General features: G+C 40.6%; 1 protein-coding gene across 3 annotated transcripts in view; it reads left to right on the top strand.

Annotated features, from left to right (window-relative positions):
* Nucleotides 1-24,718, top strand: part of LOC106562666 (E3 SUMO-protein ligase PIAS1) — a 105,101-nt gene that overhangs the window by 37,419 nt on the left and 42,964 nt on the right. For all 3 annotated transcript variants that reach the window (XM_045689582.1, XM_045689581.1, XM_045689583.1), the window contains exon 2: nt 11,075-11,570. In XM_045689582.1, the coding sequence (XP_045545538.1) occupies nt 11,075-11,570 (496 nt within the window). The remainder of the gene's footprint in view (nt 1-11,074; nt 11,571-24,718) is intronic.

Here is a 24,718-nt window from a genome sequence, read left to right as displayed (position 1 = left end):
CATTTTTCTTATAGTAAATCTGACTTTGGTGAGTGCTAAACTTGCTGGGTGTCTAAATAGCTAGCCCTGTGATGCCGGGCTATCTACTGAGAATATAAATGGTCATATGTTTGAAAAATTGAAGTTTTTGCATTTGAGGTATTTGAATATCGCGCCACGGGATTACACTGGTTGTGGGCAAGCGTCCCACCTAGCCCATAGAGGCTAACTAGCGATTAGCATATTCAGTTAACAATTTATTTTAGCCACAACTTGCTAAGAAAAGACCAACTAGCTGTTTGCAGACAGTAAGATACACAAACTAATAGTGTAATTATTGTCACGCCCTGACCTGAGAGACGGTTTATTTCTCTATTTGGTTAGGTCAGGGTGTGGGGTGGGCATTCTATGTTTTGTATTTCTTTGTTTTGGGCAGAGTGTGGTTCCTAATCAGAGGCAGCTGTCTATCGTTGTCTCTGATTAGGAATCATACTTAGGCAGCCTTTTCCCACCTGTGTTTGTGGGTAGTTGTTTTCTGTTTTGTGCTTCTGTACCTGACAGAACTGTGCGCTTTCGTTTCCCTTTGTTATTTTTGTTTGAATGTTTGTTTGATTCAAATAAATAATCATGAACACGTGCCACGCTGCATCTTGGTCCCCTCTCTACGACGATCGTTACAATTATAGAACACTTGTGGATTTCTATTAAGAAGCAAAGTGGAAAGCAGTATCGTTGTCATCAACATATTGTTGCATCTGCTGTGAAAAAGAGAGGCACCATGTGGTGGTCTCTGATAGAGGTGCCAGTTTCAGTTATAGGTGCAACTGTCCAAGCGGCCCGGTTAGAGGATGGAAATGACCAGTAGGAGGCTTGTCCTTGTATGAAGGGTCCAGTGGTGAGTTGTGTTGAGGTGGTGCAGAGTTCTTCTGACCTGATGTGTCTCTGTAACCCTGTCCAACTAAAGCTGTGTTTGAGATCCCCCCAGGTACAGTCTGTGATTGGCTGACCAGGGGGAGAATGTTCTGGAAGGGCCCTTGGCAACTGAGTAGCCAGGGACAGAGGTGTGAAACCGGGGGATGGTAGACTCTGCTGGGCTGGAGAGTTTCTAAAGTTTGTGCCTCTGTGTCCCAGGGCTTGAGAGAGGGTTTTAACATGGTGCATTGACCATGCAGGCGAGAGAGTGAATGGTCAGCAAATGATCTTGTGGTCGAGCAACAACAACTGAGCTCCTTCAATGACAGAGGTTGGGGCTTGGTGAGAGAGAGAGAGAGGAATAGGCCTTCTATGCCATCAAAAGGAACATAAAATTCTACATGCCAATTAGGACCTGGCAAAAAATACTTGAATCAGTTATAGAACCCATTGGCCTTTATGGTTGTGAGGTCTGGGATCCGCTCAGCAACCAAGAATTCATAAAATTTAGACTCTGCATGCAGAATTCTGCTAAAATATCCTCCGTATACATCGTAAAACACCAAATAATGTCTTAGGCCGATACCCACTAATTATCAAAATCGATAAAGGGTCGTTAAATTCTACAACCACCTAAAAGGAAGCGATTCCCAAGCCTTACATAACAAAGCCATCACCTACAGAGAGATGAACCTGGATAAGAGGCCCCTAAACAAGCTGGTCCTGGGGCTCTGTTCACAAACACACCCCACAGAGCCCCAGGAAAGCAACACAATTAGACCCAACCAAATCTTCAGAAAACAAAAAGATAATTACTTGATACATTGGAAAGAATTTACCAAAAAATCTGAGCAAACTAGAACGCTATTTGGCCCTAAACAGAGACTACACAGTGGCAGAATACCTGACCACTGACTAACCCAAACTTAAGGAAAGCTTTGACTATGTACAGACTCAGTGAGCATAGCCTTGCTATTGAGAAAGGCAGCCATAGGCAGACCTGGCTCTCAAGAGAAGACAGGCTATGTGCACACTGCCTACAAAATGAGGTGGAAACGAAACTGCACTTCCTATCCTCCTGCCAAATGTATGACCATATTAGAGACACATATTTCCCTCAGATTACACAGACTCACAAAGTATTCAAAAAACAAATCCAATTTTGATAAACTCCCATATCTACTGGGTGAAATACCACAGTGTGCCATCACAGCAGCCAGATGTATGACCTTGTGCTACAAGAAAAGGTCAACCATTGAAGAACAAACACCATTGTAAATAAAACCCATATTTATTTTCCCTTTTTAACTTTTAACTATTTGCACATCATTACAACACTGTATATATATGTCCAGCATTACTACTCTGGACGGTTCTGACTTAGAATATGTGGACAACTACAAATACCTAGGTGTCTGTTTAGACTGTAAACTCTCCTTCCAGACTCACATAAAACATCTCCAATCCAAAGTTAAATCTAGAATTGGCTTCCTATTTTACAACAAAGCATCCTTCACTCATGCTGCCAAACATACCCTCGTAAAACTGAACATCTTACCGATCCTCGACTTTGGCGATGTCATTTACAAAATAGCCTCCAACACCCTACTCAACAAATTGGATGCAGTCTATTACAGTGCCATCCGTTTTGTCACCAAAGCCCCATATACTACCCACCACTGCGACCTGTATGCTCTCGTTGGCTAGCCCTCGCTTCATACTCGTCGCCAAACCCACTGGCTCCAGGTCATCTACAAGACCCTGCTAGGTAAAGTTCCGCCTTGTCTCTGCTCGCTGGTCACCATCGCTGCACCCACCCGTAGCACGCGTTCCAGCAGGTATATCTCACTTGTCACCCCCAAAGCCAATTCCTCCTTTGGCCGCCTCTCCTTCCAGTTCTCTGCTGCCAATGACTGGAACGAACTACAAAACTCTCTGAAACTGGAAACACTTATCTCCCTCACTAGCTTTCAGCACCAGCTGTCAGAGCAGCTCACAGATCACCTGTACATAGCCCATCTATAATTTAGCCCATACAACTACCTCTTCCCCTACTGTATTTATTTATTTATTTATTTATTTTGCTCCTTTGCACCCCAGTATTTCTACTTTGCACACTCATCTACTGTCAAATCTACCATTCCAGTGTTTTAATTGCTATATTGTATTTACTTCGCCACCATGGCCTATTTATTGCCTTTACCTCCCTTATCTCACCTCATTTGCTCACATTGTATATAGACTTATTTATTTGTTTTACTCCATGTGTAACTATGTGTTGTTGTGTGTCAAACTGCTACTGCTGTGCTTTATCTTGGCCAGATTGCAGTTGTAAATGAGAACTTGTTCTCAACTTGCCTACCTAATAAATAAAGGTGAAATAAAATAAATAAATATATATATATATATATATATATATATATATATATATATATATATATAACTGGATGGTTAGAGCCCTGAATGCTGATTGGCTGACAGCCGTGGTATATCAGACCGTATACCACGGGTATGACAAAACATTTATTTTTACTGCTCTAATTACGTTGGAAAGTTTATAATAGCAATAAGGCACCTTGGGGGTTTGTGGTATATGGCCAATATACCATGGCTAAGGGCTGTTCTTAGGCACGACACATTGTGCCTTATTGCTTAAATATGACATTTGAAATTTCTTTATTCTTTTGGAACTTTTGTGAGTAATGTTTACTGTAAATTTTTTATTGTTTATTTCACTTCTGTTTTATCTATTTCACTTGCTTTGACGATGTTAACATGTTTCCCATGCCAATAAAGCCCTTAAATGGAATTGAATTGAGAGAGAGAGAGAGAGAGAGAGAGAGTGAGAGAGATGACTCAAGTAGCAGAATATCATTTAACAAACCAATCATTTAAATACTTTTTATAGAAGGTAAAGTAAAAACTCAAACCGGTCTGTACATTAATACCAGTATATAGTAAAATATGTTATACCTATACTTTTCTTTAGTGTACTATGTAGATGTTAATATTAGTTAGCAGACGTCTTCAACATTTGTGTTTTTATGTATTATTAAAGATGTTTTCAAAGACTCATCTGTTTGACCTGAAATCAAAGTTGAAATGCTGGAGCCAAATATGCCAGAGGGCATTACTTTACTGTCAGATATGATATCAGTATGTTATGCTGGATTAAATGAGAATTTATGCGTCTGAATCTTCTGTGTGCTTACTGGCTTATCATACACATTTCCTTTATTTTATAAGGAAAACACAAGAAGTGTATCCTATGTGCTGCAGTAAAAATAGAGGACAGAGTGAACTGTAACTTACTCAATAAGGCCAGCGTTTCCCAAACTCGGTCCTGGGGACCCCAAGGGGGGCACTTTTTGGTTTTTGCCCTAACACTACACAGCTGATTCAAATGATCAAAGCTTGATGATTAGCTAATTATATGAAACACTACACAGCTGATTGATATAATTAGCTAATCATCAAGCTTTGATCATTTGAATCAGCTGTGTAGTGTTAGGGCACAAACCAAAATGTGCACTCCTTGGGTTCCTGAGGCTTGAGCTTTGGAAACACTGCTATAGGCCTTGCTAATAACTGTATAGCCTAAATCCTCATGATGCTAGGGTGATGCTACATGCCTGGAGTCTGGACCCATCACTCCTCTCTCACAGCATGGACTGTGTGACATCAGATGTTTTGGCCTGTTGGCTAAAACCACGCCAGACGTCCTTTCAAAACAGTGTCCTGATAATTACTGTAACTGTAAATATGATGATTGGGCCTTGTATGATGAGTCAGACCAGGCCTCCTATAAAATGTGATGGAAGGAAAAGAGAGAGAGTGCTCTGTCCATCTGTCTGTCTCTCCTCTTCCTCTGGCTCCAGTGCTTTTGTCTCTTCTATTTGTTTTCCCTCACTTTTCTTCAGGCCAGTGGAGGAATGTTACACATCCGCACTGTGGTAAAGGGGGGAAATGTGTGTGTGTGTGTGTGTGTGTGTGTGTGTGCTATGCTAAGGTAGAGTTGGATAGGGTTTCTAGGGCTAGTGTCAGTGGTAGCTGGGCTATGCTAAGCTAGGGCTAGTGTCAGTGGTAGCGGGGCTATGCTAAGCTAAGGTTGGATAGGGTTTCTAGGGCTAGTGTCAGTGGTAGCGGGGCTATGCTAAGCTACAGTTAGATAGGGTTTCTAGGGCTAGTGTCAGTGGTAGCGGGGCTATGCTAAGCTACAGTTAGATAGGGTTTCTAGGGCTAGTGTCAGTGGTAGCTGGGCTATGATAAGCTACAGTTAGATAGGGTTTCTAGGGCTAGTGTCAGTGGTAGCTGGGCTATGATAAGCTACAGTTAGATAGGGTTTCTAGGGCTAGTGTCAGTGGTAGCTGGGCTATGCTAAGCTACAGTTAGGGTTTCTAGGGCTAGTGTCAGTGGTAGCTGGGCTATGCTAAGATACAGTTAGGGTTTCTAGGGCTAGTGTCAGTGGTAGCTGGGCTATGCTAAGCTACAGTTAGGGTTTCTAGGGCTAGTGTCAGTGGTAGCGGGGCTATGCTAAACTACAGTTAGGGTTTCTAGGTGCTAGTGTTTGTGGTAGCTGGGCTATGCTAAGCTACAGTAAGGGTTTCTAGGGCTAGTGTCAGTGGTAGCTGGGCTATGCTAAGCTAGAGTTGGACAGGGTTTCTAGGGCTAGTGTCAGTGGTAGCTGGGCTATGCTAAGCTAAGGTTGGATAGGGTTTCTAGGGCTAGTGTCAGTGGTAGCTGGGCTATGCTAAGCTAAGGTTGGATAGTGTTTCTAGGGCTAGTGTCAGTGGTAGCTGGGCTATGCTAAGCTACAGTTAGGGTTTCTAGGGCTAGTGTCAGTGGTAGCTGGGCTATGCTATGCTACAGTTAGGGTTTCTAGGGCTAGTGTCAGTGGTAGCGGGGCTATGCTAAGCTACAGTTAGGATTTCTAGGGCTAGTGTCAGTGGTAGCTGGGCTATGCTAAGCTACAGTTAGGGTTTCTAGAGCTAGTGTCAGTGGTAGCGGGGCTATGCTAAGCTACAGTTGGGGTTTCTAGGGGCTAGTGTCAGTGGTAGCGGGGCTATGCTAAGCTACAGTTAGGGTTTCTAGGGCTAGTGGTAGCGGGGCTATGCTAAGCTACAGTTAGGGTTTCTAGGGCTAGTGTCAGTGGTAGCGGGGCTATGCTACAGTTAGGGTTTCTAGGGCTAGTGTCAGTGGTAGCGGGGCTATGCTACAGTTAGGGTTTCTAGGGCTAGTGTCAGTGGTAGCTGGGCTATGCTAAGCTAGAGTTGGATAAGGTTTCTAGGGCTAGTGTCAGTGGTAGCTGGGCTATGCTAAGCTACAGTTAGGGTTTCTAGGGCTAGTGTCAGTGGTAGCTGGGCTATGCTAAGCTACAGTTAGGGTTTCTAGGGCTAGTGTCAGTGGTAGCGGGGCTATGCTAAGCTAAGGTTGGATAGGGTTTCTAGGGCTAGTGTCAGTGGTAGCGGGGCTATGCTAAACTACAGTTGGTTTCTAGGGCTAGTGTCAGTGGTAGCTGGGCTATGCTAAGCTACAGTTAGGGTTTCTAGGGCTAGTGTCAGTGGTAGCTGGGCTATGCTAAGCTACAGTAAGGGTTTCTAGGGCTAGTGTCAGTGGTAGCTGGGCTATGCTAAGCTAGAGTTGGATAGGGTTTCTAGGGCTAGTGTCAGTGGTAGCTGGGCTATGCTAAGCTAGAGTTGGATAGGGTTTCTAGGGCTAGTGTCACAGTGGTAGCTGGGCTATGCTAAGATACAGTTAGGGTTTCTAGGGCTAGTGTCAGTGGTAGCTGGGCTATGCTAAGCTACAGTTAGGGTTTCTAGGGCTAGTTTCAGTGGTAGCTGGGCTATGCTAAGCTACAGTTAGGGTTTCTAGGGCTAGTGTCAGTGGTAGCGGGGCTATGCTAAGCTACAGTTAGGGTTTCTAGGGCTAGTGTCAGTGGTAGCTGGGCTATGCTAAGCTACAGTAAGGGTTTCTAGGGCTAGTGTCAGTGGTAGCTGGGCTATGCTAAGCTAGAGTTGGATAGGGTTTCTAGGGCTAGTGTCAGTGGTAGCTGGGCTATGCTAAGCTAGAGTTGGATAGGGTTTCTAGGGCTAGTGTCACAGTGGTAGCTGGGCTATGCTAAGATACAGTTAGGGTTTCTAGGGCTAGTGTCAGTGGTAGCTGGGCTATGCTAAGCTACAGTTAGGGTTTCTAGGGCTAGTTTCAGTGGTAGCTGGGCTATGCTAAGCTACAGTTAGGGTTTCTAGGGCTAGTGTCAGTGGTAGCGGGGCTATGCTAAGCTAAGGTTGGATAGGGTTTCTAGGGCTAGTGTCAGTGGTAGCGGGGCTATGCTAAACTACAGTTAGGGTTTCTAGGTGCTAGTGTTTGTGGTAGCTGGGCTATGCTAAGCTACAGTAAGGGTTTCTAGGGCTAGTGTCAGTGGTAGCTGGGCTATGCTAAGCTAGAGTTGGATAGGGTTTCTAGGGCTAGTGTCAGTGGTAGCTGGGCAATGCAATGCTACAGTTAGGGTTTCTAGGGCTAGTGTCAGTGGTAGCTGGGCTATGCTAAGCTACAGTTAGGGTTTCTAGGGCTAGTGTCAGTGGTAGCGGGGCTATGCTAAGCTAAGGTTGGATAGGGTTTCTAGGGCTAGTGTCAGTGGTAGCGGGGCTATGCTAAACTACAGTTAGGGTTTCTAGGTGCCAGTGTTTGTGGTAGCTGGGCTATGCTAAGCTACAGTAAGGGTTTCTAGGGCTAGTGTCAGTGGTAGCTGGGCAATGCAATGCTACAGTTAGGGTTTCTAGGGCTAGTGTTAGTGGTAGCTGGGCTATGCTAAACTACAGTTAGATAGAGTTTCTAGGGCTAGTGTTTGTGGTAGCTGGGCTATGCTACAGTTAGGGTTTCTAGGGCTAGTGTCAGTGGTAGCTGGGCTATGCTAAACTACAGTTAGATAGGGTTTCTAGGGCTAGTGTTTGTGGTAGCTGGGCTATGCTACAGTTGGGGTTTCTAGGGCTAGTGTCACAGTGGTAGCTGGGCTATGCTAAGCTACAGTTAGGGTTTCTAGGGCTAGTGTTTGGTAGCTGGGCTATGCTAAGCTAAGGTTGGATAGGGTTTCTAGGGCTCGTGCACAGTGGTAGCGGGGCTATGCTAAGCTACAGTTAGGGTTTCTAGGGCTACTGTTGGTGGTAGCTGGGCTATGCTAAGATACAGTTAGGGTTTCTAGGGCTAGTGTTAGTGGTAGCTGGGCTATGAGAGATTTCAGAAAGACAGATATACACATTCACTCTCTCTCTTGCTCTCAATTCAATGGGCTTTATTAGCATGAGAAACATAGAGTGCGAGAGAGAGTGCTATCTTTCACCCTCTCTCTCACACACACTCTTCAGCCTAGTGTATGTGGTTGACTACTAGGAGTGTGTGTGTGTGGGGGGTAGCAGCTCAGGGGAGGTTTTAGTGCTCTGTGTTTTAATCACTGGTTTTATCTCTCCCCTGTCATTAAGATAAATGATATGAAGGTGGCTATCCAAGTCTCCAATATTCCACGCCCAGGGCGTTCGTTATACAAGGGGTGTGTGCTGCGTGTGCGTGTCACATTGACTTATGTGCTCCATCATTTCTGCTAGTTTACCCATATATGTGATTATTATGTAACCTATTACTACGTTAGAGCTTCTAAGGGCTGGTTTCCATAAGAAAGCACACAGCTGCTGCTCAGTGGACCTGTCACCTCTCATTCCCCCACCCCACCCCCCCCCCACACACACACACCCCCCCGGTGTGGTCTGAAACAGCCCTGATACACCGAGTTTGGGAAACCCTGACCTTGTGCACAAGTTGAGTGCAGGTATTTATTTATTTACCAAAATGCCAACAACTACTAAGGAATCCTCATAGGATGCTAACTAAATGCTAACAACTACTAAGGAATCCTCATAGAGGATGCTAACTAAATGCTAGCGAACGCATTGTAAACATTTTGTACAGTTTCTGACCTAAACTATACAAGTAACTCCCAAATGCTACTTAGTTTGCTGCGCAAAAGGAATGTTAGCAAGGCTCGTGATCCAGGAGGGGATACTCTGCTGTTATCAAGCGAATACTTGATTTTTGGAAGAAGCTACCACTTAGCTAGATAGCTCACTAGCTACTAAATTAGCAAATCAAATGCACAACTGCAGAGCATTTATCACATTTTAGACAGTTAACTTAATAGTTCTAAGATATCTAGCTGGAAAACATTTAGTTGTGAATTCCAATCTGTATTTAGATCACCTGGCCCGTGCTGCCTCCGGTCTCTGTTGTGTGCTTGTTAACAAACACCACGTGACAGGGAACTATCATAAGCTTCATAATTATGTGATGAAATGTCTCCTAATATCTCCTAATGTATTGCACAAGTTGACTGCAGGTATTTACTTATAAAGTTGCTACAAATATTAAAATGTATAGTTTCAACGGTATTGAAAAACCATCCCGTGGCTTTTTCCAAATACCCCGGTATACAGTATATACGGTATACCGCCCAAGCCTAGTCACGTTATAGTGGGATCACATAGGGAGATCATCAGTGGACTGATCTAGTCTACATCTGTAATCTATAGGCTAGATAAAGATTTACAATCTAGGCCATGTCTATGGTCATTGAGGCGAAGCCTTGAAGGAGAGAGAATTAGTGATGGGGGTGAAAATCATCAGAACTCCAGAATTTTACTTTATAACTTGTTGTCCATATTATTTTTTTAATCGGGAGCCAATTTGTTTTCAGCACATTTATTTCCATGACTGATCATGGAAGCAGATATTTGGTGAGAAATATGTTTGTAACATTGAATCGCAATACATACAGGGGTTGAGCGTGACTACAAATTCAAAGACGGCCTACTTTTCTATAGATTACTCAAGGGAGAGAAAAACAGCCAGACTGTTGTTTTACTATTAAACTCAATGCTGCTATTGTTTTTAATTTTGTAAAGCAGCTTGTGTTTCTTAACATGCCAAAGGGTAGCTAACTAGAAGGCTGGCGGTAAAGCAAGAGAGTGGCCTGTGTGATGTGTACACTATAAGCTGAGCCTGTCTGCCTGTCTGCCCACACACATCGCCTGCTCCCCTGCAGCTCACCAGCTGATGTAGGCTGTGTGCCGGGTGGGACGTGTCCTTTCCACTGTGAATGCGCTGCACATCTGTGCTGCTAATATTAATTGTGCTTATCACTGAAAAGCGCTCAATCTTTCCAGAAACTCTTGTCCAGTCCACTTAGTAGTCTGATTTTTGTCAGAGATCATTTTCTCGTCTCATTTTATAGTTTTTTTCTGGGTCTGTTTATATTTTAGTCAATATTTTTGTTGATGAAATGAACACTGTCGTATCGGCACCTGTATCGTGAGGTCCCTGGCGATTCCCAGCCCTAGAGCAAATGAGATGTTAGTTGCTCGAATGTCCACCCATAGCATGGAGAACATACAGTATTAATATGCATGGGCATTTCATTATTACAGATAATGAACAATTTGCATCTAATTAGCATGGAATTGGTATCAGCTCACTCATGACTGGTTCCAGTCCACAGGTCGTACTGGTAGGAACCTGGTCTGATAACACTTCATTGAAATTCATATCACACCCTCGGCACATGTAATTATCTGTAGTGGAAACTAGGCCTGCATCAACCCTTATGAGAGAGCTGGTGATGTCTATTAGACTATCACACAGTTTACACATTCATTTGATGGATTTAGCCTAATCTGTGCCATGAAAATTCAAATCATGATTCAAAATGAAGCTATTTGGCTACTCAGTCAAACGCAGTAGGACTGTTGTTGGGGGTAAGGTGAAACAACTGCAAGAAGGCATAGAATAAGATGTCTGCTTAGTTCAATTGATGTTGTGTATGCTTCTACAGTATATTAAATTGAACTGGGTTTTAGGCGTAATGCAAATCTTCTTGCGTGATGGAATAATGGCGCATTGCTTTCCCTTCATGGATTCTTCTTGTGGGTATAACTTCACGAACTGGCAATGATAGTTAAAGCTCTTCTGTGTGAGGCAACTGATCATTAGACTACTCCTACGCTGTTGTCCATGTTTCACACTACGCCGACCAGGTAAGTCTCCGCGCACCTTTGTTGGTTTAGGCAAGGAGTACCTCAGGAGTTTTGTAGACTCATTTCATTTAGCCTAACTCAACACTCTCTCTGTCTCTCCTCCACAGCAAATGGTGATGAGCCTGCGCGTGTCAGAGCTGCAGGTTCTGCTGGGTTACGCGGGCCGCAACAAACACGGGCGAAAACATGAGCTCTTAACCATGGCCTTGCATCTCCTGAAAGCCGGCTGCAGCCCCGCCGTGCAGATGAAGATCAAGGAACTGTACTGCAGACGCTTCCCCACCAAGATGGGCTCTCCCTCAGAGCTGGTCCTGCCCGGACCACACTACCCTGCCTCGGGAGGTGTGGCCGGAGGAGGGGGCACCGCCGCCCTGCCTGCCGGCCTCAGCCAGTTGGCGTATGAGGGCCATGGGCATGGGGGAGTACCCTCGCCGGCCGCCCTGCTGCCCATCTCATTACTGGGGCCTGGCAAGCACGAGCTCAGCGGACTGGCGCACCACCTGCCCACCTCGGCCACCCTGCATCCGGTGCACCCAGACGTCAAGCTGCAGAGGCTGCCCTTCTACGATATGCTGGACGAGCTCATCAAGCCCACCAGTCTAGGTAAGGGTGGCTGGTGTCTGTGGGTGGCTGGTGTCTGTGGGTGGCTGGTGTCTGTGGGTGGCTAGTGTCTGTGGATTGGTATATGTAGTGTTGCAAAACTACCGGTAATTTACCAAAGTTACCGGAATCTTCAGTAATTTTGGTAATTAACAGATCATCTATGGTAACTTTGGTAATGAATACTTGAACTTAAAAAAAAATGTATTCATATATAGTATTTATATGTTTACATCTGTGTCCATGAGTTTGTAGTAGATAGACCATATGGTTACAGAGGAAATAGCCTAATTAATGGAAAAAGCATCTAATCAGTAATGGCATTATTTTTATTAACTCTGCAGCTCTTCTGACTATTGACCTTTTTCACAACTTCATGGTTGTTTGATCAATTGGACTGTAAAGTTCCCAAATGTAAGAAGACTCCCGGATTTTGGCGAATGCTTTCTAATGATCTAAAGTCACACTGTTGCTACTGCCTGTAAACACACAGTCCAGTTCAAAGTGAATGATGGCAGGCCCTACTGCCTGTAAACACACAGTCCAGTTCAAAGTGAATGATGGCAGGTCCTACTGCCTGTAAACACAAAGTCTAGTTCAAAGTGAATGATGGCAGGCCCTACTGCCTGTAAACACACAGTCCAGTTCAAAGTGAATGATGGCAGGCCCTACTGCCTGTAAACACACAGTCCAGTTCAAAGTGAATGATGGCAGGTCCTACTGCCTGTAAACACACAGTCCAGTTCAAAGTGAATGATGGCAGGCCCTACTGCCTGTAAACACACAGTCCAGTTCAAAGTGAATGATGGCAGGCCCTACTGCCTGTAAACACACAGTCCAGTTCAAAGTGAATGATGGCAGGTCCTACTGCCTGTAAACACACAGTCCAGTTCAAAGTGAATGATGGCAGGCCCTACTGCCTGTAAACACACAGTCCAGTTCAAAGTGAATGATGGCAGGTCCTACTGCCTGTAAACACAAAGTCTAGTTCAAAGTGAATGATGGCAGGCCCTACTGCCTGTAAACACACAGTCCAGTTCAAAGTGAATGATGGCAGGCCCTACTGCCTGTAAACACACAGTCCAGTTCAAAGTGAATGATGGCAGGTCCTACTGCCTGTAAACACACAGTCCAGTTCAAAGTGAATGATGGCAGGCCCTACTGCCTGTAAACACACAGTCCAGTTCAAAGTGAATGATGGCAGGCCCTACTGCCTGTAAACACACAGTCCAGTTCAAAGTGAATGATGGCAGGTCCTACTGCCTGTAAACACAAAGTCTAGTTCAAAGTGAATGATGGCAGGCCCTACTGCCTGTAAACACACAGTCCAGTTCAAAGTGAATGATGGCAGGTCCTACTGCCTGTAAACACACAGTCCAGTTCAAAGTGAATGATGGCAGGCCCTACTGCCTGTAAACACACAGTCCAGTTCAAAGTGAATGATGGCAGGCCCTACTGCCTGTAAACACACAGTCCAGTTCAAAGTGAATGATGGCAGGTCCTACTGCCTGTAAACACAAAGTCTAGTTCAAAGTGAATGATGGCAGGCCCTACTGCCTGTAAACACACAGTCCAGTTCAAAGTGAATGATGGCAGGTCCTACTGCCTGTAAACACACCGTCCAGTTCAAAGTGAATGATGGCTGCAGGCCTGTGTGGCAAATGGCTTATTTGCATATAGGCCTACTGTATCACTGATTGGCTATGGCACTCCGGTCTGTGTAGTCTGGACAATAGGTTTTATTTACTGCAGTGTCTATTAATTGTTGAAATGCACAGCTGCTTTCCAACTATATATTTCTATAGAATTTTCACAAATGCCTTAGTCTACATCGTTCTCAAACATTCTATAAAAGTGGGAACATCTGAAATGATCATATCTATGTGCTCGCTTGTCAGTCAATTTAGAAGCAGGCATCATATTCTTACTGGGGGCGTATATGAAATTATTTTAAGGTTTCATTGTTGCTAAAACGCTGTCAGTTCCACTTTAATATAATAATGCATCATGCTCTACCAACTGGGGACCATACGGGGCCATACGGGGCCATACGGGACCATACGGGACCATACGGGACCATACGGGGCCATACGGGACCATACGGGGCCATACGGGACCATACGGGACCATACAGACATTTTTAGGCCTAATAGGCTATATATCCTCGGTCTTTCTAAGTAACCTATTTATAATTCACAGCTTGTACAGTTGCATCTCAACACTACTGTTTATTTTGATATGATGTCCATTTCTATTAGTTATGCAAACGTTGCATCACACCCCACTGCACCTTGTATGATAAAACACCTCCCCTTACAACCTGCACCAACTTCCCTGAAAATGTCTCCATTTTCCTCCATTAGCATTTTGATGGAGTCGGATACCGGATTGTGATTAATTTGCCTCCGGTTGCATGTACAAACACACTGCCCACAACACTGTCCTCCCGCCATCTCGCTCCTCTCTCCATCTCTCTCGTGTTGACGTGCTGTACAGTGTGATGAAATCCTACAGCCATACACCTGTGCCTGCAAACCACATCCCCCATCATGTGAATGTTAGGCACATATACACACACACACTCCCTCCACACAAACTCTTACCAAACCTCATAAAAAAACAGTGACCCATCCAAATAAATAATGCATTTCAATCACACGTGTCCCCCAGGCACAGAGAGAACAGCCTGAGGTAGAAGACCTGATTCTTTCCCCTGCACGGTGTGGTAATGAATTATCCACAGCCGTAGTTCTGAGGAGATGACCCTCTTTATCCTAATAATAATGGCAGGACAGTAATGAAGCAGCTTGATTCATTCTTTTGCCTTCCCAGACAGACTGAGGGACTGAGGGGAGCCACTCTCTTTCTCTCTCTCTCTTTCTGTTTATCTATAGTTATATTCTTTCTCTCTCTCTCTTTCTGTTTATCTATAGTTATATTCTTTCTCTCTCTTTCTTTCTGTTCATCTATAGTTATATTCATCTCTCTTTCTCTCTCTCTCTCTCTGTTTATCTATAGTTATATTCATCTCTCTTTCTTTCTCTCTCTCTCTTTCTGTTTATCTATAGTTATATTCATCTCTTTCTCTCTCTCTCTCTCTCTCTGTTTATCTATAGTTATATTCATCTCTTCCCCCTCTCTCTCTGTTTATCTATAGTTATATTCATCTCTCTTCCCTCTCTCTCTCTCTGTTTATCTATAGTTATATTCATCTCTCTCTCTGTTTATCTATAGTTATATTCATCTCTTCCCCTCTCTCTCTGTTTATCTATAGTTATATTCATCTCTTCCCCCTCTCTCTCTCTGTTTATCTATAGTTATATTCATCTCTTCCCTCTCTCTCTCTCTGTTTATCTATAGTTATATTCATCTCTTCCCCCTCTCTCTCTCTGTTTATCTATAGTTATATTCATCTCTCTTCCCTCTCTCTCTCTCTGTTTATCTATAGTTATATTCATCTCTCTTCCCCCTCTCTCTCTGTTTATCTATAGTTATATTCATCTCTTCCCCCTCTCTCTCTCTGTTTATCTATAGTTATATTCATCTCTTCCCCCTCTCTCTCTCTGTTTATCTATAGTTATATTCATCTCTTCCCCCTCTCTCTCTGTTTATCTATAGTTATATTCATCTCTTCCCCCTCTCTCTCTGTTTATCTATAGTTATATTCATCTCTTCCCCCTCTCTCTCTCTGTTTATCTATAGTTATATTCATCTCTTCCCTCTCTCTCTCTCTGTTTATCTATAGTTATATTCATCTCTTCCCCCTCTCTCTCTGTTTATCTATAGTTATATTCATCTCTTCCCTCTCTCTCTCTCTGTTTATCTATAGTTATATTCATCTCTTCCCCCTCTCTCTCTGTTTATCTATAGTTATATTCATCTCTTCCCCCTCTCTCTCTGTTTATCTATAGTTATATTCATCTCTTCCCCCTCTCTCTCTGTTTATCTATAGTTATATTCATCTCTTCCCCCTCTCTCTCTCTGTTTATCTATAGTTATATTCATCTCTTCCCCCTCTCTCTCTCTGTTTATCTATAGTTATATTCATCTCTTCCCCCTCTCTCTCTCTGTTTATCTATAGTTATATTCATCTCTTCCCCCTCTCTCTCTCTGTTTATCTATAGTTATATTCATCTCTTCCCTCTCTCTCTCTCTGTTTATCTATAGTTATATTCATCTCTTCCCCCTCTCTCTCTGTTTATCTATAGTTATATTCATCTCTTCCCTCTCTCTCTCTCTGTTTATCTATAGTTATATTCATCTCTTCCCCCTCTCTCTCTGTTTATCTATAGTTATATTCATCTCTTCCCTCTCTCTCTCTCTGTTTATCTATAGTTATATTCATCTCTCTTCCCTCTCTCTCTCTGTTTATCTATAGTTATATTCATCTCTTCCCCCTCTCTCTCTCTGTTTATCTATAGTTATATTCATCTCTTCCCTCTCTCTCTCTGTTTATCTATAGTTATATTCATCTCTTCCCCCTCTCTCTCTGTTTATCTATAGTTATATTCATCTCTCTCTCTGTTTATCTATAGTTATATTCATCTCTCTCTCTGTTTATCTATAGTTATATTCATCTCTTCCCCCTCTCTCTCTGTTTATCTATAGTTATATTCATCTCTTCCCCCTCTCTCTCTCTGTTTATCTATAGTTATATTCATCTCTTCTCTCTCTCTCTCTCTGTTTATCTATAGTTATATTCATCTCTTCCCCCTCTCTCTCTCTGTTTATCTATAGTTATATTCATCTCTTCTCTCTCTCTCTCTCTGTTTATCTATAGTTATATTCATCTCTTCCCCCTCTCTCTCTGTTTATCTATAGTTATATTCATCTCTCTTCCCTCTCTCTCTCTCTGTTTATCTATAGTTATATTCATCTCTTCCCCCTCTCTCTCTCTGTTTATCTATAGTTATATTCATCTCTTCTCTCTCTCTCTCTCTGTTTATCTATAGTTATATTCATCTCTTCTCTCTCTCTCTCTGTTTATCTATAGTTATATTCATCTCTTCCCCCTCTCTCTCTCTGTTTATCTATAGTTATATTCATCTCTTCCTCTCTCTCTCTCTGTTTATCTATAGTTATATTCATCTCTTCCCCCTCTCTCTCTCTGTTTATCTATAGTTATATTCATCTCTTCTCTCTCTCTCTCTCTGTTTATCTATAGTTATATTCATCTCTTCCCCCTCTCTCTCTGTTTATCTATAGTTATATTCATCTCTTCCCCCTCTCTCTCTCTGTTTATCTATAGTTATATTCATCTCTTCCCTCTCTCTCTCTCTGTTTATCTATAGTTATATTCATCTCTTCCCTCTCTCTCTCTGTTTATCTATAGTTATATTCATCTCTTCCCTCTCTCTCTCTCTGTTTATCTATAGTTATATTCATCTCTTCCCCCTCTCTCTCTGTTTATCTATAGTTATATTCATCTCTTCCCTCTCTCTCTGTTTATCTATAGTTATATTCATCTCTCTTCCCTCTCTCTCTCTCTGTTTATCTATAGTTATATTCATCTCTCTTCCCTCTCTCTCTCTGTTTATCTATAGTTATATTCATCTCTTCTCTCTCTCTCTCTGTTTATCTATAGTTATATTCATCTCTTCCCTCTCTCTCTCTGTTTATCTATAGTTATATTCATCTCTTCCCTCTCTCTCTCTGTTTATCTATAGTTATATTCATCTCTTCCCCTCTCTCTCTCTGTTTATCTATAGTTATATTCATCTCTTCCCTCTCTCTCTCTCTGTTTATCTATAGTTATATTCATCTCTTCCCTCTCTCTCTCTGTTTATCTATAGTTATATTCATCTCTTCCCCCTCTCTCTCTCTGTTTATCTATAGTTATATTCATCTCTTCCCCTCTCTCTCTCTGTTTATCTATAGTTATATTCATCTCTTCCCTCTCTCTCTCTGTTTATCTATAGTTATATTCATCTCTTCCCCCTCTCTCTCTCTGTTTATCTATAGTTATATTCATCTCTTCCCCTCTCTCTCTCTGTTTATCTATAGTTATATTCATCTCTTCCCTCTCTCTCTCTCTGTTTATCTATAGTTATATTCATCTCTTCCCCTCTCTCTCTCTGTTTATCTATAGTTATATTCATCTCTTCCCCTCTCTCTCTCTCTGTTTATCTATAGTTATATTCATCTCTTCCCCTCTCTCTCTCTGTTTATCTATAGTTATATTCATCTCTTCCCCTCTCTCTCTCTGTTTATCTATAGTTATATTCATCTCTTCCCTCTCTCTCTCTCTGTTTATCTATAGTTATATTCATCTCTTCCCCCTCTCTCTCTCTGTTTATCTATAGTTATATTCATCTCTTCCCTCTCTCTCTCTGTTTATCTATAGTTATATTCATCTCTTCCCTCTCTCTCTCTGTTTATCTATAGTTATATTCATCTCTTCCCTCTCTCTCTCTGTTTATCTATAGTTATATTCATCTCTTCCCCTCTCTCTCTGTTTATCTATAGTTATATTCATCTCTTCCCCCTCTCTCTCTGTTTATCTATAGTTATATTCATCTCTTCCCTCTCTCTCTCTGTTTATCTATAGTTATATTCATCTCTTCCCTCTCTCTCTGTTTATCTATAGTTATATTCATCTCTTCCCTCTCTCTCTCTGTTTATCTATAGTTATATTCATCTCTTCCCTCTCTCTCTCTGTTTATCTATAGTTATATTCATCTCTTCCCCTCTCTCTCTCTGTTTATCTATAGTTATATTCATCTCTTCCCCCTCTCTCTCTGTTTATCTATAGTTATATTCATCTCTTCCCCCTCTCTCTCTGTTTATCTATAGTTATATTCATCTCTTCCCCCTCTCTCTCTGTTTATCTATAGTTATATTCATCTCTTCCCCCTCTCTCTGTTTATCTATAGTTATATTCATCTCTTCCCTCTCTCTCTCTGTTTATCTATAGTTATATTCATCTCTTCTCTCTCTCTCTGTTTATCTATAGTTATATTCATCTCTTCCCCCCTCTCTCTCTGTTTATCTATAGTTATATTCATCTCTTCCCCCTCTCTCTGTTTATCTATAGTTATATTCATCTCTTCCCCCTCTCTCTCTCTGTTTATCTATAGTTATATTCATCTCTTCCCCTCTCTCTCTCTGTTTATCTATAGTTATATTCATCTCTTCCCTCTCTCTCTCTGTTTATCTATAGTTATATTCATCTCTTCCCCTCTCTCTCTGTTTATCTATAGTTATATTCATCTCTTCCCTCTCTCTCTCTCTGTTTATCTATAGTTATATTCATCTCTTCCCCTCTCTCTCTCTGTTTATCTATAGTTATATTCATCTCTTCCCCTCTCTCTCTCTGTTTATCTATAGTTATATTCATCTCTTCCCCCTCTCTCTCTGTTTATCTATAGTTATATTCATCTCTTCCCCCTCTCTCTGTTTATCTATAGTTATATTCATCTCTCTCTCTGTTTATCTATAGTTATATTCATCTCTTCCCCCCTCTCTCTCTGTTTATCTATAGTTATATTCATCTCTTCCCTCTCTCTCTCTGTTTATCTATAGTTATATTCATCTCTTCCCCCTCTCTCTGTTTATCTATAGTTATATTCCTCTCTCTCTCTGTTTATCTATAGTTATATTCATCTCTTCCCTCTCTCTCTCTGTTTATCTATAGTTATATTCATCTCTTCCCCCTCTCTCTCTCTGTTTATCTATAGTTATATTCATCTCTTCCCTCTCTCTCTCTGTTTATCTATAGTTATATTCATCTCTTCCCCTCTCTCTCTCTGTTTATCTATAGTTATATTCATCTCTTCCCTCTCTCTCTCTGTTTATCTATAGTTATATTCATCTCTTCCCTCTCTCTCTCTGTTTATCTATAGTTATATTCATCTCTTCCCTCTCTCTCTCTGTTTATCTATAGTTATATTCATCTCTTCCCTCTCTCTCTCTCTGTTTATCTATAGTTATATTCATCTCTTCCCTCTCTCTCTCTGTTTATCTATAGTTATATTCATCTCTTCCCTCTCTCTCTCTCTGTTTATCTATAGTTATATTCATCTCTTCCCTCTCTCTCTGTTTATCTATAGTTATATTCATCTCTTCCCTCTCTCTCTCTGTTTATCTATAGTTATATTCATCTCTTCCCCTCTCTCTCTCTGTTTATCTATAGTTATATTCATCTCTCTCCCTCTCTCTCTGTTTATCTATAGTTATATTCATCTCTTCCCTCTCTCTCTCTGTTTATCTATAGTTATATTCATCTCTTCCCTCTCTCTCTCTGTTTATCTATAGTTATATTCATCTCTTCCCTCTCTCTCTCTGTTTATCTATAGTTATATTCATCTCTTCCCCTCTCTCTCTCTGTTTATCTATAGTTATATTCATCTCTTCCCCCTCTCTCTCTGTTTATCTATAGTTATATTCATCTCTTCCCCTCTCTCTCTCTGTTTATCTATAGTTATATTCATCTCTTCCCCTCTCTCTCTCTGTTTATCTATAGTTATATTCATCTCTTCCCCTCTCTCTCTCTGTTTATCTATAGTTATATTCATCTCTTCCCTCTCTCTCTCTGTTTATCTATAGTTATATTCATCTCTTCCCTCTCTCTCTCTGTTTATCTATAGTTATATTCATCTCTTCCCCTCTCTCTCTCTGTTTATCTATAGTTATATTCATCTCTTCCCCCTCTCTCTCTGTTTATCTATAGTTATATTCATCTCTTCCCTCTCTCTCTCTGTTTATCTATAGTTATATTCATCTCTTCCCTCTCTCTCTCTGTTTATCTATAGTTATATTCATCTCTTCCCTCTCTCTCTCTGTTTATCTATAGTTATATTCATCTCTTCCCCCTCTCTCTCTCTGTTTATCTATAGTTATATTCATCTCTTCCCCTCTCTCTCTGTTTATCTATAGTTATATTCATCTCTTCCCCTCTCTCTCTGTTTATCTATAGTTATATTCATCTCTTCCCTCTCTCTCTGTTTATCTATAGTTATATTCATCTCTTCCCTCTCTCTCTCTGTTTATCTATAGTTATATTCATCTCTTCCCTCTCTCTCTGTTTATCTATAGTTATATTCATCTCTTCCCCTCTCTCTCTCTGTTTATCTATAGTTATATTCATCTCTTCCCTCTCTCTCTCTGTTTATCTATAGTTATATTCATCTCTTCCCTCTCTCTCTCTGTTTATCTATAGTTATATTCATCTCTTCCCCTCTCTCTCTCTGTTTATCTATAGTTATATTCATCTCTTCCCCTCTCTCTCTCTGTTTATCTATAGTTATATTCATCTCTCCCTCCTCTCTCTCTGTTTATCTATAGTTATATTCATCTCTTCCCTCTCTCTCTCTCTGTTTATCTATAGTTATATTCATCTCTTCCCTCTCTCTCTCTGTTTATCTATAGTTATATTCATCTCTTCCCTCTCTCTCTCTGTTTATCTATAGTTATATTCATCTCTTCCCTCTCTCTCTCTCTGTTTATCTATAGTTATATTCATCTCTTCCCTCTCTCTCTCTGTTTATCTATAGTTATATTCATCTCTTCCCTCTCTCTCTCTGTTTATCTATAGTTATATTCATCTCTTCCCTCTCTCTCTCTGTTTATCTATAGTTATATTCATCTCTTCCCCTCTCTCTCTCTGTTTATCTATAGTTATATTCATCTCTTCCCCTCTCTCTCTCTGTTTATCTATAGTTATATTCATCTCTTCCCCTCTCTCTCTCTGTTTATCTATAGTTATATTCATCTCTTCCCCTCTCTCTCTCTGTTTATCTATAGTTATATTCATCTCTTCCCCTCTCTCTCTCTGTTTATCTATAGTTATATTCATCTCTTCCCCCTCTCTCTCTCTGTTTATCTATAGTTATATTCATCTCTTCCCTCTCTCTCTCTGTTTATCTATAGTTATATTCATCTCTTCCCCTCTCTCTCTCTGTTTATCTATAGTTATATTCATCTCTTCCCTCTCTCTCTCTGTTTATCTATAGTTATATTCATCTCTTCCCCTCTCTCTCTGTTTATCTATAGTTATATTCATCTCTTCCCTCTCTCTCTCTCTGTTTATCTATAGTTATATTCATCTCTTCCCTCTCTCTCTCTGTTTATCTATAGTTATATTCATCTCTTCCCTCTCTCTCTCTGTTTATCTATAGTTATATTCATCTCTTCCCCTCTCTCTCTGTTTATCTATAGTTATATTCTCTCTCCTCTCTCTCTGTTTATCTATAGTTATATTCATCTCTTCCCTCCTCTCTCTCTGTTTATCTATAGTTATATTCATCTCTCTCCTCTCTCTCTCTGTTTATCTATAGTTATATTCATCTCTTCCCCTCTCTCTCTCTGTTTATCTATAGTTATATTCATCTCTTCCCTCTCTCTCTCTCTGTTTATCTATAGTTATATTCATCTCTTCCCCTCTCTCTCTCTGTTTATCTATAGTTATATTCATCTCTTCCCTCTCTCTCTCTGTTTATCTATAGTTATATTCATCTCTTCCCCCTCTCTCTCTCTGTTTATCTATAGTTATATTCATCTCTTCCCTCTCTCTCTCTGTTTATCTATAGTTATATTCATCTCTTCCCTCTCTCTCTCTCTGTTTATCTATAGTTATATTCATCTCTTCCCTCTCTCTCTCTCTGTTTATCTATAGTTATATTCATCTCTTCCCTCTCTCTCTGTTTATCTATAGTTATATTCATCTCTTCCCTCTCTCTCTGTTTATCTATAGTTATATTCATCTCTTCCCTCTCTCTCTCTCTGTTTATCTATAGTTATATTCATCTCTTCCCCTCTCTCTCTCTGTTTATCTATAGTTATATTCATCTCTTCCCCTCTCTCTCTCTGTTTATCTATAGTTATATTCATCTCTTCCCCTCTCTCTCTCTGTTTATCTATAGTTATATTCATCTCTTCCCCTCTCTCTCTCTGTTTATCTATAGTTATATTCATCTCTTCCCCTCTCTCTCTCTGTTTATCTATAGTTATATTCATCTCTCTCCCCTCTCTCTCTCTCTGTTTATCTATAGTTATATTCATCTCTTCCCCTCTCTCTCTCTGTTTATCTATAGTTATATTCATCTCTTCCCCTCTCTCTCTCTGTTTATCTATAGTTATATTCATCTCTTCCCCTCTCTCTCTGTTTATCTATAGTTATATTCATCTCTTCCCCCCTCTCTCTCTGTTTATCTATAGTTATATTCATCTCTTCCCCTCTCTCTCTCTGTTTATCTATAGTTATATTCATCTCTTCCCTCTCTCTCTGTTTATCTATAGTTATATTCATCTCTTCCCTCTCTCTCTGTTTATCTATAGTTATATTCATCTCTTCCCTCTCTCTCTCTGTTTATCTATAGTTATATTCATCTCTCTTCCCTCTCTCTGTTTATCTATAGTTATATTCATCTCTTCCCTCTCTCTCTCTCGTTTATCTATAGTTATATTCATCTCTCCCTCTCTCTCTGTTTATCTATAGTTATATTCATCTCTCTCTCTCTCTCTCTCTGTTTATCTATAGTTATATTCATCTCTTCCCCCTCTCTCTCTCTGTTTATCTATAGTTATATTCATCTCTTCCCTCTCTCTCTCTGTTTATCTATAGTTATATTCATCTCTTCCCCTCTCTCTCTCTGTTTATCTATAGTTATATTCATCTCTTCCCCTCTCTCTCTCTGTTTATCTATAGTTATATTCATCTCTTCCCCTCTCTCTCTGTTTATCTATAGTTATATTCATCTCTTCCCCTCTCTCTCTCTGTTTATCTATAGTTATATTCATCTCTTCCCCTCTCTCTCTCGTTTATCTATAGTTATATTCATCTCTTCCCTCTCTCTCTGTTTATCTATAGTTATATTCATCTCTTCCCTCTCTCTCTCTCGTTTATCTATAGTTATATTCATCTCTTCCCCCCTCTCTCTCTGTTTATCTATAGTTATATTCATCTCTTCCCCTCTCTCTCTGTTTATCTATAGTTATATTCATCTCTTCCCCTCTCTCTCTCTGTTTATCTATAGTTATATTCATCTCTTCCCCTCTCTCTCTCTGTTTATCTATAGTTATATTCATCTCTTCCCCTCTCTCTCTCTGTTTATCTATAGTTATATTCATCTCTTCCCCTCTCTCTCTCTGTTTATCTATAGTTATATTCATCTCTTCCCCTCTCTCTCTCTGTTTATCTATAGTTATATTCATCTCTTCCCTCTCTCTCTCTGTTTATCTATAGTTATATTCATCTCTTCCCCCTCTCTCTCTGTTTATCTATAGTTATATTCATCTCTTCCCCCTCTCTCTCTCTGTTTATCTATAGTTATATTCATCTCTTCCCTCTCTCTCTGTTTATCTATAGTTATATTCATCTCTTCCCCCTCTCTCTCTCTGTTTATCTATAGTTATATTCATCTCTCTCCCTCTCTCTCTCTGTTTATCTATAGTTATATTCATCTCTCTTCCCTCTCTCTCTCTGTTTATCTATAGTTATATTCATCTCTTCCCCTCTCTCTCTCTGTTTATCTATAGTTATATTCATCTCTCTCCCCCTCTCTCTCTGTTTATCTATAGTTATATTCATCTCTTCCCCTCTCTCTCTCTCTGTTTATCTATAGTTATATTCATCTCTTCCCTCTCTCTCTCTGTTTATCTATAGTTATATTCATCTCTTCCCCTCTCTCTCTGTTTATCTATAGTTATATTCATCTCTCCCCCTCTCTCTGTTTATCTATAGTTATATTCATCTCTTCCCCTCTCTCTCTCTGTTTATCTATAGTTATATTCATCTCTTCCCCTCTCTCTCTGTTTATCTATAGTTATATTCATCTCTTCCCCCTCTCTCTCTCTGTTTATCTATAGTTATATTCATCTCTTCCCCTTCTCTCTCTGTTTATCTATAGTTATATTCATCTCTTCCCCTCTCTCTCTCTGTTTATCTATAGTTATATTCATCTCTTCCCCCTCTCTCTCTGTTTATCTATAGTTATATTCATCTCTTCCCCCTCTCTCTCTCTGTTTATCTATAGTTATATTCATCTCTTCCCCCTCTCTCTCTGTTTATCTATAGTTATATTCATCTCTTCCCTCTCTCTCTCTGTTTATCTATAGTTATATTCATCTCTTCTCTCTCTCTCTCTCTCTCTCTGTTTATCTATAGTTATATTCATCTCTTCCCTCTCTCTCTCTCTGTTTATCTATAGTTATAT

The sequence above is a fragment of the Salmo salar genome, chromosome ssa11 (assembly GCF_905237065.1).
Source record: "Salmo salar chromosome ssa11, Ssal_v3.1, whole genome shotgun sequence".
Classification (NCBI taxonomy): domain Eukaryota; kingdom Metazoa; phylum Chordata; class Actinopteri; order Salmoniformes; family Salmonidae; genus Salmo; species Salmo salar.
This window is presented reverse-complemented; position numbering and strand designations above follow the sequence as displayed.